The sequence below is a fragment of the Schistocerca piceifrons genome, chromosome 6 (assembly GCF_021461385.2).
Source record: "Schistocerca piceifrons isolate TAMUIC-IGC-003096 chromosome 6, iqSchPice1.1, whole genome shotgun sequence".
Lineage (NCBI taxonomy): Eukaryota > Metazoa > Arthropoda > Insecta > Orthoptera > Acrididae > Schistocerca > Schistocerca piceifrons.
In genome coordinates this window covers 348593309-348611192 of record NC_060143.1, presented here as the reverse complement: position 1 = coordinate 348611192, position 17884 = coordinate 348593309, and the positions used below count along the sequence as shown (strand labels likewise).

General features: G+C 37.7%; 1 protein-coding gene across 1 annotated transcript in view; it reads left to right on the top strand.

Moving 5' to 3' along the window:
- The window catches only part of LOC124803383, a 514737-nt gene that overhangs the window by 318379 nt on the left and 178474 nt on the right, over positions 1–17884 (top strand). Inside the window, 6 exon segments of the mRNA XM_047264568.1 lie at positions 66–2917; positions 4582–4741; positions 5802–8017; positions 10871–11017; positions 13078–13301; positions 15947–16145. Of these exon segments, the coding sequence (XP_047120524.1) occupies positions 66–2917; positions 4582–4741; positions 5802–8017; positions 10871–11017; positions 13078–13301; positions 15947–16145 (5798 nt within the window).

Genomic DNA, 17884 nt, shown 5'->3' with positions numbered 1-17884 from the left:
ATTGTGTTTTGAGATTTTAATTTTCATGTTTCTGTTTCATTACAATGATTTTTTTCCCTCTCCAGGTAGTTTAACTGCAGTTACAGAAACTGTAACTTCCTATCACACAATAACAACAAAGACAATTGAACTCCTCCAGGGGTATACACTACTTAGCCCATCAGAAGTAAAGAATTCCTTGACAGGTGAAGTTATGACACTAGAGGAAGCAAAACGCCGTGGCATAGTTCGTGATGAGTCCGAGGTGAAACAGCAATTCACAACACGTGAAATTAAGGTATCTTTTGGAGATGCCATCGCACGTGGACTCATTGATCTAAGTGCTGGCACATACACAGATCCAGAGTCGGGGCGTATAATGCCCATAGCTGATGCAATTCGTGATGGATTGATTGAAGCTGTGCCTGACAGTGTCGATGGTGGTGATAAAAGAACTAAAAAGCTTAATGTATTGGAAGCTTCGGAGAAACTGTATGATGAAGCTGCAGGTTGTTTCAGAGATCCAGATTCACCAACAAAAGCGTACTCATTTGAGGAAGCTGTGAATGCTGGCCTTATTGACAAGGATTCAGTTGTGTATGATGTGGTTCGTTCAAAACCTGTCACTGTAAAGGAAGCTCTAAGAGAAGGATTGCTAGACCCTAAGACGGGTCAGTTTGTAAAAGAACCAGAAACGGGCTCAAAGATTTCAGTGAAGCAAGCAGCTAAAATGGGACTTTTGGCAGTACTTGGTGCTCCTGTTTTAGCAGGAATGGCAGTGGTAGGAGCTGTCAAAGAGAAACTAGAGAAAACAACAGATGATGAAAATGCAAGGGGCGCTGTTATGTCAGACGTGAAGAGTAATCGCATGAAAGTACAAGGAGGAGAGATCACCCCCGGGGAAAGCACAGTACAGTCTGGTGAGCAACAAAAAAGTCCTGTGAAATCTGAGAAGGGAAAGATATCATTGATTGGTGGTGATAAGCAATCTCCATCTGCAGCAAAATTAACAGAGGAAGGGACAGAAGCACCTTTAGTTTCACCACTGGACAAGCAGAAACAATTAGACACACCAACCCAGCCGGAAAAACTAATAACACCAACTAGAGGTGTATTAACAGAGAGAAACAAACAGCCACCAGAAATTAAAATTGAAAGTAAAACAAAGTTGCCTGTGGTTTCCATCAGTAAAGCAGTGGCAGATGGCCTCATAGATCCCAACAAGTGTGTAGTGAATATTCTGGTGCCTAATGACAGTAGGTTATACACAGTGCATGAAGCACTATTGAATAATGTCATTTCACAGGATAGTAAAATTGAAGTGTTAAGCAAGACCCATGTTAATCTTGTAGATGAAAAGAAGCAATATAAGGTGACTGTTGTTCGCTATTTGACTCCTGAGAAACTATTAAATGTTGGTGCTTACAATGTGGCACTGGAGTCATTTGTAAGCCCTGCTACAGGAGAAGTAATTAGATTTGATGATCTGGTTTATCAGTGTGATGTGCTCAGTCCAGATCTAGTCCTTGTCAGAGATTTATTGAGCAAGAAGCCAAATGCATATGTCACACTCCGTGAGGCACTAGAGGTTCCCGTCATTGACCGTCATACGGGTCACATGGTGGATCCTGGGACAGGAAGAAAAGTACCATTTTCTGAAGTTGTCAAATTAGGGTGGATTATTGAGAAGCCACACACATCTGAATCTCTTTCAAAGAAAATGAAACCAACTATAACACTTCAGGAAGCTGTGCAAGATGGACATTATGATCCCCAGACAGGTGACATAGAGGATCCAAAAACAGGACAAAAGTTTAGCTTTGTTGATGCTATAAAAATGGGAGTTTTGGATCCGGAGTCTGTGAATATTCGCAATCCAGAAACTGATGATATAATACCATTATCAGAAGCGATTGAAGTTGGCATTGTTGATCTTAATAGGGGAGTCATAGTAAACGTAGATACAAGAACCGAAATAGAATTCAAAGTGGCATTCCTTAAAGGGTATGTTATAGCAGGTCACAGAAAACCAATTTCTCTAGAAGCTGTGATTCGTAAAGGTTATTACAATCCCACTACTGGCTTAATAAAAGAACCTCTTACAAACCAGAATATAGATGTTGAAGAAGCTGTGAAACGTGGAATGGTTGATGCTTTCATTACAGAGTGCAAGGACACTAGAGCTGACAGTTTAATCTCACTGGACGATGCTTTAGCAACGAAGCTTCTGAATCCCAAGGTGGGTAAAATGCGTGACACGTTTACAGGCAAATTACTGACTTTAGATGAAGCTCTAAGTAAAGGTCTGATTGTAACAAACAAAATCACGCTGTCACTGATTGACGCTATTTCTGAAGAGTACTATTCACCTCGCACTGGACTCATAGAAGATCCTGCTATTGGGGAAGATGTAACACTACAAGATGCAATAGACAGTGGTCTGATTGATGTGTCATCAGTAAGAGTGAAGGACAGTGTGTCGGATCGACTTGTGCCAGTAAGAGATGCAATGGTGATAGGACTGCTAGATGCTCGGCGTGGGATGCTGACACGGCCTGCTCCAGGTGTAACTCTGGATGTTGCACTTAGCAAAGGTCTACTATTGAGCACAAGAAGGCCGTGGTCCCTTCCTGAAGCTCTGGCACAAGGCTGTTATGAACCACAATCTGGTCTCCTGTTATTAGATGGTGAACGTATAACTCTGGAAGAGGCATTGCGACGTGGGGATATAAGCAGTGATACTCTGGCTGTTAAGGACCCACGCTCAGGGGACATCATCAGTCTACGAGAAGCAGTTTGTGCTGGTATCGTAGATCCTAAAGCTGGCACAGCAACAGATCCAACCAGTGGAGCTGAAATGCATTTCTATGATGCTCTGGAGCGAGGGCTTATCATTCCCGCAAAGAGAAAATTTTCATTGCCGGAGGCCGTATTCAAGGTAACTACCTTCCCTGTCTCTCTGTTTCAAACCTGTATCTTTCAGATATCTTGTAATATTTTTCACTTTGAAATTAGGTTATCTGTCAACAGAAATGTTATAGAATCGCATTATTGTTGAGTTTTCATTTGATATGGTCACATGACATGTTGGCCTATGATACAATGCATACAGATAAATTATTAGTTGAATCTACTAAGCTTATATTTTTACAATTATTGATAGTTGGAAAAATCAATAAAAACAGTTTTGATCATATTTTCAGATTTGTTTTCATTAGCAACCGGTTTCAGCCTACTTCAGACTATCTTCAGGCTTTTCTCCGCCATTACGGCTGCTGGTGGCGGCAGATGGAGAAGTGAGAATGTCACTGAGGTCATCCTCACTTCCACAGGTCTCACTCTGTCTGCTGTCACCAGCAGTCATAACGGTGGGGAAAGGGCTGAAGATGGTTTGAGGAAAGGACTGAAACCAGTTGCTAACTAATAAAAATCTGAAAATGTGATCGAGATTGTTTTTACTAATTTTTAGCATTTTATACTGATTGCTGCTTTGCTCCATTTACAAAATGCTTTCTAAAATTTTAAACGGACAATCACGGCAAGTAGGTGCTTCAGCAGTGTGATTTGTACCACCATTGAATATTCGCCTTGTCACCTTTGCCACCCCTGGCCATCATGATTTTAAAGTAGTCTGGGCAGCGACTCAGTTTACTGAGCAGGTTTGAATGTCTGTGGTAACACCGCTGCATATCTTCTCTTTCAAGCAATATTTGTGACCTGCTCATCTCTCATACTGTTTCTAATAAACTCGTAATTATCAAATCTTAATCAGAATTACACAGAATATTTGCTAACTCAATAAGAATAGTCGTATATTAAAAATTCCAAACCTACCAAACGTAATACATCACAAGATGTATTAATTTATTTTTGTCCAATAATTTGAGATTTAACTGTTCTGTTGTTCTTGTTGGAAGTGACAAAATTTCCCTGAGTTGTAGAGTTATCTAAAAGAATGTGCAAAAGTTTCTATTATTGGAAAGAATACAGCCAGACATGGTTTAGCGTTAAGAAAAATCTATATGTAATTAAGTGAAGTAACAGGCGTAAAGCTATTTGTGTGTTGGTGGTGGTAGTCATGGTGCTGTTGCTTCTGCTGCCATGCAGGATCTCAAGAATGTTCACAGATTATTCCAAATTTTATCCAGTTTATTCAAATATGTAAATCTCATTCTTATGTAGTGTAGCCAGATTGTGTTTACACTTATGGTAATTACATTCTTGATTATATTAGAGGTTTGTTATTCGTGTGTATATTTAACTTCAGTCACCTGCTACCAACAAGGCATGATGTGAGCTTTGCTGAAGATTAAGCACGATCACTGCATACGATTACTGAAAGTGAGAATGTAATGTATGACAGAATAGTAATTTTGATTTTGTCTTAATTTGAGATGGGAGCTATGGTGTAAAGCAATACTGAAGTTTTAAATTAAATGTGCAGGTGGTATACTCTGTTGATTGTGAAAATTTGAGAAAATTTTAATGGTTTTGTGTAAGGAAGATAAATTGTTTTATGCATTTTTGTGTATACAATATGAGTATTTTAAATCCACTGCATATGCACATGAAATATGTTACTTAGTTTCTTTTTCTGTGCAGGGCTTTTATGATCCTAAATCTGGTCGATTTACAACTCCAGAGACCCATGAGAAGTTGCCCACTGATAGAGCTATTTACAAAGGTATTATAGACCCTGCTTCAACTCTTGTTCGAACAGATTCAGGAAAGGTAGTCACATTTGCAAGTGCTGTTGAAGAAGGTAAGAATGTGTTTGTGCTGTGAAGTGCTGTGTGAATAGCTGCTGCTCCCCCCTCCCCCCCTCCCCCCCCCTCCTCCTCCTCCTCCTACTACTACTACTACTACTATTACTATTACTATTACTTGAATTTTATTTTAAATCTGCAAATGAATTGTTTCAAAATGAGTGACATTTTCTTTCTTATACGCTAGCAGTTCTAACACAAATGCAAATTAAATGTTTTATACATACGGTGTTAATAGATTATCTTTGCTGACTCATCAATAAATTAATTGCAGTCTTTGACCAGGTTAACAACAATATATTTCTAATAATCTTGGGAGTTTTGTACTATGACCACTGTAACAAAATGAGGCCAACTGCCAAATGCTTTGGTTAAAGGAAGGTGAAAAACTTAATTTTTCTGTCTCTTTGGTCCTGATTATATCAAATTGTTCTTTCATATTTATATCTTCTGAACCAAAGAAGTGCAGTAGAGAAAAGAATTTACTTAACACCTGTCAAAGATACAAAATGAAATAATTTTTTTTCTGCTGAAATAAAAATCCAGTGATAACTCATCTGTTACAAGAACCTTGAACAGACAGCTCTCTTGCCAGAGAACAACATAATTTCCAATTTGATTTTTGTAATATTCAAATAATGGTAAATATTTGTTGACTGTTTTTACAATGGCAGAAACATAACATAGGTGAGTGGCAATTGTAGTCTTATTATAACTAGTGTTTTATGATTTTGATCCTTAGTTTCCATTATATTTATTTGCTTTACGTTCGATGCATCTGTTCATATTTGTAATGCTCGTATTACATCAAATAGCGATGCAGGTACATGTTAACCTCAAATTGATTGTTCTATGGAACTGCATTGGAGTTAAAAAGGAGAGCACAGGTTGCTGATTGAATTTTTTTGTGTAAAATTGCTATAGTATAGATTTTTTATAACAAGAAAATGGGCATTCACTTTTTACTTATACAATTACAATGTAACTTTAACCTGTTAGGAAAAACCTATCAAAAAAATCATACAAATTTCCTAATGTGTCTGCTTCAAATTTCAGGTGTTGTGGATGCAAAAGCTGGTGCTCTCAAAGGCAGAGATGGAAAGCTGGACTTCCAAGAAGCTTTTGAACAAGGCCTGCTGATAGAGGCTCACCCGCCTTTAACACTAAGTGAAGCTTTAGTCAAAGGAATCTTCGATGAGGAAACAGGGCTGTTTCTCGATCCTAGCACAGGAGAATGTGTCACATTGGCCTATGCTGTTGAGAACAACCTCATAGACTCGGATTCAGTTCATGTGAAGGATACAAGAAGTGGGTTTTGGAAGAAACTGTCCCTTGCAGAAGCTATAAAATCAGGATTTGTTGATGGACAGACAGCAAAAGTGAAAGACTTTACTCGAGGTGACATCAGTGTACCAATATCAGAGGCATTTGCTACTGGTCTGTTGGTGGATAGTAAAGCAGCTGTATCAGTACAGAGAGCTATTCATCAGGGCTTGTATGATGAGGCGAGTGGTAAGCTAACAGATCCAAATACGGGTCGTAAAGTGACATTGCACGAAGCTATACGGCGGTCAATTATCAATCCTCAGTTACCGTGCTATTGGGACCGTCGCTCTGAACGCCTATTGTCACTGGTAGAGACTTGCAGAGCTGGTATAATAGACAGAAGGGCAGGTGTTTTTCGTGAACCAGGATCTGACTGCACAATCCCACTTTCACAAGCTATGGAACTGGGTCTTATTGTGGACATTGAGAGTGCAGCATTTGGGTTGTATGAAGCAATTGCAATGGGTCTGTACGATTCGGCCACTGGTCGTTTTGTTCATCCATCTACTGGTAGGAAGCTGACTTTAAGTGATGCTTGCAAAGAAGAACTGATTAATCCAATTATCTCAATTGTGAAGCACTCTAAGACTGGTAAATATATGAAACTTGAAGAAGCTATTCTGAATGGGTTAATTGATGATGAAAAGGGTCTCTACAAGATCCCTGAATCAAAGAAGACTCTGTCATTGAAAGAAGCAAAAGAGAAAGGCCTTATTGTTACTTCTCGCAGGCCACTATCAATTGAAGAGGCCGTAAAGTATGGCCTTTACCGACCAGAGGCAGGTTGTTTCGTTGACCCACAAGTTAATGATAATTTGGACTTGTCACAGGCACTATTACATGGTCTTTTAGATCCAAACACTACAGCAATGAAGGATCCTGTTAGTAACAAGCTTAAGAGTGTCAACTCAGCTATTGAAGATGGTTCTATAGATGTTTTGAGAGGCCGTGTGGCAGATCCGAAAACAAAGCGGTCTTACACTATTGATGTTGCTTTTGAAAGGGGGCTGCTTTTGACTGTAGATCGTCCAATAACATTTCAGCAAGCTGTAAGGCGTGGATCAATTGACTTCCAGCGTGGTACATTTAAGGACCCCAGGACGTCACATGAGTGCACCTTGGAAGAAGCAATACGCAATGAATTGATTGATCCTGAATCTGCTGTTATTAAAGACCCTCAGACTGGACGCTTCCGCACTCTAAAGAAGGCTATAACAGATGGGCTGATTGACATGAATCGGCGTGCAGCATTTGATCCACAGACAGGCAAAGTGAAATCGCTGTGCATTATATTTGAACAGGGAACTGTTGTGTTTTTAAGGGAACCACTGACTTTTGATGCAGCTGTAGAAGGGGGTCATTTGGACATATCAACAGGTCGTTTTACTGATCCACAATCACATGAAGTTCTAACACTAAAAGAGGCAGTTACATTGGGCTTAATAGATCCTGATTCAGCTCTTGTGAAAGACAAGTTGAAGAAAAGACTTGTTCGTTTGTCAGAAGCATTCCGCAAAGGGTTAATTGATTCAGAGAAGAGCAGTGTCCTCGACTCTGAAACATCTCGTCTTTACACCTTAGCTGCTGCTTTAGATACAGGGTTGTTGACAACACCAAGTCGTGCACTATGTCTGATTGAAGCTATAACTTTCTCATTGTACAATCCAACTACAGGAGGCTTCCGTGATCCATTCTGTGCTGCAGGTGGTGTAACAGAGCGGCGGCGCTTAACTCTTCGTGAATCTCTAGCATCTAATCTTATAGATCCGTCAACAACAGTGGTGAAAGATGCATCTACAGGGCGCATATTGACTTTGTCTGAGGCAGTTGGTCCAGAAGGTCTTGTTGATCAAGATGCTGGACGATTGCTTGAGACGACAACAGGAAAATCTATTGATTTCACAAAGGCCCTAGAGCGTGGGTACATCCTGCCTGCGCAGGCCAGAGTAAGTCTGCATTCAAGTTTTGTTTACTGTTTTATAACTGTAATGCTAAACTTTAATTTCAGTAGCTTTTGCTTAAAATCATTTCTAACTTAACATGTTGCTGAAAGAAATATGTTTACTAACTGAGCAGCATTTTCAATGATCTCCAGTGTTTTCATTTTTGAAGAATATTACACTTACATAATAATAATAGTAATAATAATAATAATAATAATAATATAGTGAATTGCACCAAATAATATTCCAAACAACACAATGCATCTTTCTCTTGATTGTCACATATATAATGGAATGAAGCCGTAACAGGAAATATAAGGTTTTATATGTTGTTCTAAGGAAACAGACCTGTATTTTATTCACTGGAGGCATGCTGTTTTAAATGGCAACTGTAGATATAAATTGGAGCAACATTTTTGAAGCTATTATTACACTCTTTCCGGATTGTGTGTAAAATACTGATAATAATCACTTACTGTTTACAAGAAAGAATGAAAAGAAAAAAACAAAACACCAGCATTAAATCTGATGATGTTTGACATTAGTTTTAATTTTTTATTCATTATTTAATTGTGTTTTAAAGTAACCTACTAAATTATGTATAAGATCAGGCACAGGTCTAAACATTTTTAACTGCAATTAGTTGTTGACAGTTAACATGCTGGAGTGCAATAAAAACTAAAAGTGCTTTGCATTCATTGCCCATCCAAACTGATGTGATAAATTGTCATCTTAAGTAATATAAAGTCAGTTACACAGCATGCACATGTCATAAAGAGCTGATATCTGTTTTCACTAGTCATCACAAATAAAAAGAATCCCACGCTATTTCTTTTTTAACAAATGGCACTGTATGTGTGCATGCTTATGCTTCAATGTGTGTGTGTTCAGGATAGCTAATGGAATGATTCAGCTTCGCAGTGTTGGGGCAGCTTTGCACTAATGCATGGCAAAGAGCGGAAAGTTTTGCAGGAGCTCTACAAAATTTACCGTGTACTTCAGCACAAGTGGAACTTTCTTCCTATAAATTCACATAAGCATCTTTGAGAGTTGTGAGCAATAATTACTCTCGTCTGACTGTGTTTTTCATTGAATGGTCTTCCTAAATCTTTTTCGTCCCTTGACATGTTTCATCTCTTGTAAAACTTTCCTCATTTGCATTTGTGTGCTGCTTCATATTTTTCCTTCTCTGTATGAAATGTGTGTCTGGAAGTTGAATCTCATTAAATTTGATAGTTACTATGACTTAATTTTTCAGAAGTAATACCTACATTAGCAGTGCTAATTTTTTGTAATTCTCATCTTGTTACAGATGTCTGAGAGCAGACGCTTTGGCTTATGTGATACTAATTTTTTTTTAATGCGTGGAATGAGCAGATGATTAAATTATAGCACATAGTTGATGTGCAGCTATAAAGTGAAATTTCTGAAATGGTTATTTGGGATGCTAATATTTGAATGATTCTGAAAATATCTGCTAGTGACTAACATCATTTAATGTATTGCTGTTCTTTTAATGCTAATTGCTATGCCCGGCAATGCTGTAACCCGCTCCTCCTAACATTACTAATAGCACTTAGGTTTTAGGATAGTACCTCTTTTTGTGAATGAAATGTTCAAATTAGAAATGATCTATTTTATATTTTTGTATCTTTTGTAGCTTAAAAATAATCATGTTAGTAGTCATTTAAGTTTTTGCCTTGAATGTTTTGCATTTTTGATCTATTAACTTCTTTCATTAAAACTGAATTATTCAAATTTTGATGTTTTAGAGCTAAGTCTAGTGTTGAACTGATGATCATGACCACTAGTATTCCTTTCTGTTGTGTAATTATTTTTGTTTGTTTACAGGCTTTTACTATATGTACAAAGAATTTCAAACTAGATTATGTACTTAACGATAATACTAAATTATTATACTAACTGTAACAATCTGTGTGAGTGGGATTGAGTGGTTTGTTGCCGTGTTGTCAGAATCCTCTCATCTGTTGCCTCTGTCATTCTCTATACAAGTTATTTTCTTCTGGATGTGGGAGTTTCAGAAATTGGTTTGCAAACCTGCCTTCAGAAGTTCTCTGCTCTCTGGAGTATTGGCTTGTTTTGTCAAATCTGAGAAATTGTTTAATTGCTGTCTGGTTTTAAGGAACTGTAAAGAAATTTCTGTGGTTACTGATAGTATTTCTCTGATTCTTTGTGTTACGTGCAGTGTTGTTTAGTGTGTAGATTCCTGCCAGTTTTTGAGCATGGGAGGAAATGCATTTCAAGCAAGCCTGCATGAGTGGTTATGCAAACTTTTTGCAGATGTCACATTCTCTGTTGGGGCTTTATGGTTAGTTATGTTCTGCATGAGTTATTCTTTTTTATGAATTAATAGAAAGATATTTATTTTCAGCGGCATTAACTGATTCATTACTTGATTGATTTCTTCTTTCTGACACTAGCACTCAGTCTTAAAAAAGAATCGTTGGTCATATACATAACAAATAAAAGTAAAGAAAATTTAAAAAGTAGATCTGAATTTAATGCTGTGTGTTACAGAGATTAATTGCTTATACGACATTCTTTCCTTTTATTAAATAAAATAGAAGATGAGTTCTTGATTGTAGTCAAATGTTCTTATCTGTAGTTTCATTCAGTTATGTTGGTTTATGTGGGGATAGTCTTTAGTGCCAGTGGATTAACTTGTGAGAGTATAGATTTACTGATACATGGAAGAAGGGAAAAAGCAAATTATTAACCTCTGAATTTTTAAAAAGTCGAAAAGAGCAAAATGTGGATATAAAAATGTTTGAAAGACCAATTTTTTTAAAAAAAAATATAAGGTTAAAATTTTGTTATTGTGTGTTATCTGCATAGCAAGCTGTGGAAGAGAAATATAAACATTGTGATGAGACACTGTCAAAGTTGCTGATGTGGCTCTCAAATACAGAGAATCGCATTGCAAGTCAAGGAAATGTTGCAGAAAATACTGATGATCTACGGAACCAAATAAACACTCTCAAGGTCAGTATTGTTTTGTGATAATGACAACAGTTCCAAGTAAATAATAGATTTGTTGGTATGAAGATGAAAAGTTGAAGCAGTATTTTTTTTATTGTCTGCTTTCAGTATGAACTGATGAATACTTGGGTGGCCAATAAAATAGTTATAAAGGAAATAATTCAGGGTATATGTAAATACCTCTGGGCTTTCAGAAGATGATTGTTTCATAAAACTACGAGTGATACAGAAAATTGACACAGAACAGTGGATGAAGTCTCTCAGAGTTTCAATTCTTAACTGACGCTGTGGCATAGTTGCAGTCAGGGGCAGGCATTCAGAACATAAAAACAAATCATCTGCTCGGTACTGTAGCATCCAATTAGTTAATGCTTGCAAATAGGCAACGTAATGAACAAGGTTTACAAAGCTGGCTGCTGTTACACCTTCCAGGGCCCTTTAGTCGGTAACTTGAATGAATTGTATGCACATATTGACATTTTAACATCTTAAACAGTTCCTATATTTGAGAACCTGTAATGTAGGTTAAAACTTTTAGGGATGCTATATCCACTGATACGCTTTTTTCCAAATGTCTTGTAGTTTTTGCTTAGTTGTCTTCTGAAACCCCAGAGGTATTTATCAATAACCTTGTAGTATGATGACAGAAAGTTGTGCGTTGAATATAAGAAGGTATATTGCCATTTCCTTATAAAACATAACAAGGAAACTATCTACATATCTCTCTTGCTTGACCCTTCCCAAGCATAATCGCTATTGAGATCAAGGCATTTGGGTCAACAAGAAGCTATGTTACATATACAGCACTTATAAGTTACTCATTCTGTAAAAATTAATTCTCTGCAAGTCATTTCTTGAAATTAGGAAATTAAAAATGGCCAATTTATTAACAGGCACATTGTTCTGCCACAAGAGCTCTCTTCTTCTTCTTTTTCTTTTTCTTCTCCTCCTCCTTATTCATTTTATTATACTTTTTTTACAACCTCCATCTTTCTGCCTAATTGATCATAGACACCACTTACTCAGTGTGCTGTGGAAATGATCCATGGATGTTGCTTAATAAGAGCCACCTACTGTTATAATGTTTTCAAATAGTCAGTATGTCAATCACATACAGAAGCTGTGGACAATTACATTGCATCATATTTGAAAGCCTGAAAAAAAAAAAGAAAAACTAAATTAAGAATCTTGGCTAAGAGTCCTACTGCTTAATACGCAATTTTATAGAAAGATCGTTACATATGTTTTGAGTGCTCCATAATGAATGAAATGTATTCCTATTTATATGGATAGATGATGAATTTCTCCTCTTTGTAACTCTTCCTTGAGTTTTGCACTCACCTAATATCATGTTAAAATGCTCAAAATTGCTTTGTAGGAACAGCATTGACCTTCACAATAAAATTTAAAGAAATGTGAAAGTGTCCAACACAAATCAAAGTATATTCAGCTTTGTTGCCATAAAATCTTTGATTTTGTAAATGAATATTAATAAACAAAACTCTAATCCTGCACTGATTTATTCTCATTGATTGGAAGATAGGGAACACCATTCATGCGACAATATTCTACTATGCATTACATGGAGAGGAAAATCAGTGATGACTCATACAAATGAGGAAATAGTATCTTTGCTTAACTTACATAGTTGTATGCGTTGTCCGTATTGTGGAAGCATTTTGTACACTTGCAATAAGAAAATAAGTGTAGGAACTAGACTTCTACACTAATTTCCTCCTGGGGTTTTTTTGCATGCCACTGAGACTTTATAAAATATGTAAGAGATGTATGTTGCCACAATAATTTATGCTTCAGTTGTCTTAAGACTGCCAGACGAAACTTTAGTACATATTCATGTAAGATGTGAGGATGATTGCAGATATATCCTGATTGGAACAAATGATGACTAGTGTGAAATAACATTAAGCATAAATTGGAGGAAGAGGGAGCTTGTCATATTTGTTGAAATGTAGACAAACCTTCCTGTTTCCAACAAGATTAATGATTGTGTCTTCCATATTTTGTGGTATTTACCAGCATTTATTTTATTTTCTATGGTGCAGCAAGTGAAGGATGACCTGGAGGCCCACTCCCGACCAATTGCAACTTGCTTGGACCAGGTACGACAGCTTGTTTCAACTGGAAGAGATGTACTGTCAGCTGATGAGGTGTCAACAGTTGAAAAGAATGGACGTTCCTTGAAGACACGCTATGATTGTGCCACAGAACGTACAGAACGCCTTCTCAGAAAACTTGGGACTGCGCGTGATGAGCTTTCAAAATTCAAGTAAGTTACAGTGTGCACTCCCTATTTAATGGAAAAAAAATAGTTGTGAGAGAGGCAGAATGAAAAAGAAATGTTAATAATAATAATAATAATAATAATAATAATAATAATAATGCTTCAACAGAAAAGTAACAAAGGCAGGCAGAAAACCTAAGAAAATGGAATTTAATGTGCTCTGACACACATTCCTACAGTCAAAGTTGAGGAGGTGTAGAGTTCCCCTGGGATCCTTTGTCCAAGCACCATGTTACATTCACATGACCCTTTCCTGTTTGTTTTTTACATATTAATTTCCTGTAGCCTACATAATTTGTTTTCTCTTTTCTTCTTTTGTTTCTGTTTATTTGGCTTTTCTTCGTTTCCTTTTGCCATACTTTCTTCTCCTAAAAATGTGAGAGGAGAAAACAAAAACAATTCTTTTACTTGTGATCATCAGCCCATGTATATCTGCTGCTTTTAATGTTTAGTTAATGCCACAAACAAACTTAAAAGATTGTCACTAACGGTATATACATATATATTTGTAAAGGTAATTTGCTGTGAAAATGCAAATTATAAAGAGCGCACCCCAGTTTGTAGATATGGCAAATAACAAGCCACTATGATTTGATATAGATTCCCATCCAATATCCAACTGTTGAGGCATCAGCAACATTCCTCCTTGCAGGGGGTCCCTGATATGTTCAGGTAATGGCAAGGTGGGAACTTATCACAACCCTAATATGAAAAAAATAGGGAGTAACAAATTTACTGGTATATTCTAAAATTGGAATTAGGAACCATACAATATTTAGTTGATGGCAGTCTTCACTGGCTTTATGCAGTGATAAAGTGTACAGAGAACACGAATTGAAACCATAGATAAGTACACAAAACTACTATCAAGTTGAAGAATATATTGAACCATATAGAGCAGACCAAGTGACAAACAGAGATTTTGGTGAATCTTACCACATATGTGGCACTGCTGATTTGCAGTCATAGCATGAGATACTTCCATTTGCTGGGTGAATGAAACAGAAAACATACATGAGCAACATTCCTGTGTTCTGTTCCAGCTGATAAACAGCTAAACTCCAACTAACTGGAAGGCGGTAGAGTCCACACAGAATAATGTGGTACTATAGATGTGCAATTGGCAGGGCACGTATGGGGAGAGTGGTAGTGGTGGAGGTTGTGGGCAGGTGCTGTAAGGGAAATACAGAGCACTGGAGGGGAAGTGCCATTCTAAACTGAAGGCTATGCTCACAGTTTTTGTAAATATTAAGTGGAATCCCTCCACACCCACACTGGCGTGGTGAGCATTCAGAAAGATCTACTGTCACCTCTGCTTTTGTTAGTACCATCCATTGCAAACTATTTTGAATTTTGTGTAGTATCTTACGTAAATGGAAATATGACACTAAGTATGACCATTAACAAAATGATGGGCAGATATTCGTGAGGCTGACATATAAAGCTATAAGAAATGCAAAACTGAATTTTTTGTACTGAATAGTTCCTGTAAAATAGTTTTAGAAAAATTGCAGGGCATGCACTATGATTCTGTTATGGCAGCACGTTGCTGATTGGCTGAAAGTGGACAAACAAGGTCAGTCTCCCCTTCTGAACAAACAATTGAGCTCGACCAGTGCTTTGGATGAAAAATGGTCACTGCGCATCGGCCATCGTATCCTGTGTGGACTCTGAGTGATGGTAATGAGAGACACGTGACAATGACAAAGTTGGGGCTGCTTATCAGACTCAAAGCTCAAACTGAATGTGCAGAATATGGTATTGGCTATACTTTTCATATCTTGGTCTGTGCCACGGTCCTCTAAGCATCTAACTTCAAAAATGTAACCTTGCCAATTGCATAGGAGATCAGGGGCCAGTGCCTTCCTGCTGATATTTAGGAGCTGACAACATCTTTTTGCTGACACGTTTCTTAGGCTGGCACAGTTCCAATCTGCATAAATATGATTCTCACTGGATTCCTAAGCCTCCTCGAGGAAGAAGAATAATTGTGTATAACTTGAGTAGTTTTTATCAATTGCTGCCATTTTAAGTAAGTTATCAACTGCTACCAAAATGACAGCAGCTGAAATCTGTTTCCAGATTTTGGTTCTTCAGTATGTTAGGAATCATTATCATCAAGTTTCTTCCTTTCAGAAATTATGTTAATGGTTTAAATCACTATAGAATTTTCGAGGAACTTGAAGTAAAATCTGACCGCTCGCTCATTAATCCTTATCAACTCTTTCTTCATTTGCAGCTTTGTGTGGCCACCCGTGTGGTTGTCCTGAGAAGTTCCGCTGTATTACATTATTTTGAAACTTGATTTGTGGGATTCTAATGTCTGCAAAACACTGTTTCATTGTGTCAATTCTTACAAACTCTTTACCTGTTGGCACTTGTCTTAGGATCTTTGGCTGACAGTCATGTAGCGGTTTTCTGACTTATCCCCAACCCGAGTTGCTGGAATTGTCTATCTTAGACATCAGAAAAACTGCTCAGCTATAGGTTTAAGACAAGTGAAAACAAGAACCAAGTGAACGAGTGGCCACCAAAGTTTCAACTGTTTTATTATACACCTACACTTGATAATTAACAGTTTCAGTCACATCATTTATACAGAACAGTCATATGTGTTTTTGCCATTACAGGTCTGAGTTGTTGACATTTAATTCGTGGCTGGACAAAGCATGCAGGCAGCTTGAAGATAAGGAGCGATCTCTGTCCAATCTGAACAAATTACACAGCAGCACTGACAGCACTAAGGAGTTTGTTAGTGATGTGATTGCTCATCAGGCAGACTTGCGTTTCATTACTATGGCTGCTCAGAAATTTTCAGACGAGTCAAAGGTTTGTGATTAGTTTTCAACTATTAAAGCTCTGTTATGCAAATAAACTACTGGTTTGGTAGTTAACAAAGGTAACTTCGCTTATTTATGGTAATTTGAGTATCGACTCTTGAGAAGTGTTTGCTTCTGCAATTGAATTATTCTTTCTGAGAATTGTAAGCAATCTTTTCAGCGGTGGGCATGACATTCGCAATTGAGTGTAATGAAAATTTTAACAGGTCATATGATATGAGGGTGCATCAAATATAAATGGGATGTTATTTTTTATTTAAAGTCAATTATTGAAAAAATCAAGACAATTATAATTTATTTTTCCACGTAGTCTCTCCTGCTTTCGAAATGCATTTGTCCTAGCGTATGGGCAGCTTTTTGATGCTCTCATCATAAAAAGAACTTGGTTGTGTCACCAGCCAGTTGCGCACGAAGTCATCCACACCCTTGTCGTCTTCAAATCGTCGCCCTCCTAGAGCTACTTTAGGCTGTCTGAATAAATGGAAATTGCAGGGTGATAAGTCCGGGCTGTGAGGATGATGATCAAGTGTAGTCCAGTGCATTTCCTGTAGCTTGGAGACAGAGCTGCAGTATGGGATCACGCATTGTCATGGAGGAGGATGACCTGTCGAATTGGTTGCTCTCACCTTTGCAGTGATATGCAGCTCTCGTCTTGTTCGACAGTTGACAGTAGTAAGCAGCATTGATTGTGCGTCACTCGTGCAAAAAATCAATCAGCAAAATGCCTCACTGATTGAAACACAGTTGAAAGAACTTCACCAGTTACAGTCTAGTCTTGGGTTTCACTGGTGCTGCCTCCCTTTTCCTCTGCCACTCCTTACTTGCTTGTTTGCATTCTGGAATGTAGTGGTGAACCCATGTTTCGTCGCAGGTGATGATCCTACTAAAAAATGCATCACCTTTTTCGTAAATCGTTCTGTAACCCTCTGACAGACCTCCAAACGTCTCAACTTCATATTTTTGGTCAAAAGTTCAGGGACCCATCTGGAACACACTTTACGGAACTGTAGGTTATTTGTGATGGTTGCTTGACTGCTCCCCTAACTGATTCTGACTTTTTGTGCAATTTATGATACTCTCGCCCATCGATTGTTGTCAGTAATGTCTTTAACCGCATGAACATTTTTGTCTGTAATGCTGGTCTGAGGATGGCAATCATGTTGCTGATTTTCCACATGTTCTTTTTATGCCAGGCAGTCACAAGCGTCCTTGATAATGTTTTATCACTGACCTGTGCGCTCAATCTTTGCCAAATTTCCACTGCTGTAACTCCTTCATGAGCAAGAAATTTGATAATTATGCATTGCACAATGGAGGGGTGCACCTGTTGCTGAGACATCATGATGAAATGGTGGGAAATATATAACAGCACGCTCTCCTCACTTCTAACAGTCTTGCCTAAGTATAGCAGAAGTGCGGGCCAGTCCTACCAACTGTTGATGTCCAGGAACAAAAATCCTGTTAATATTGGATCCCACCTCATATGTATCAGAAAGAATGGTCAAATTTGTCAGCAAGTGAGATATCCATTGTAGCATGTGACTCTATTTTGAACAGGCAAATTTGAGGGTTATATAATGCTATCAGTGTTTATGCTTCAGTACTATAAGACTATCAGACTAAACTTTGCTGCATAGTTAATGTTTCATGAGACCCAGTGTAATGTGTAGTAGTGGTAATGTAAATTCTTTTAGACCCATGGCATTCATGCAGAACAAGAAGAGCAAA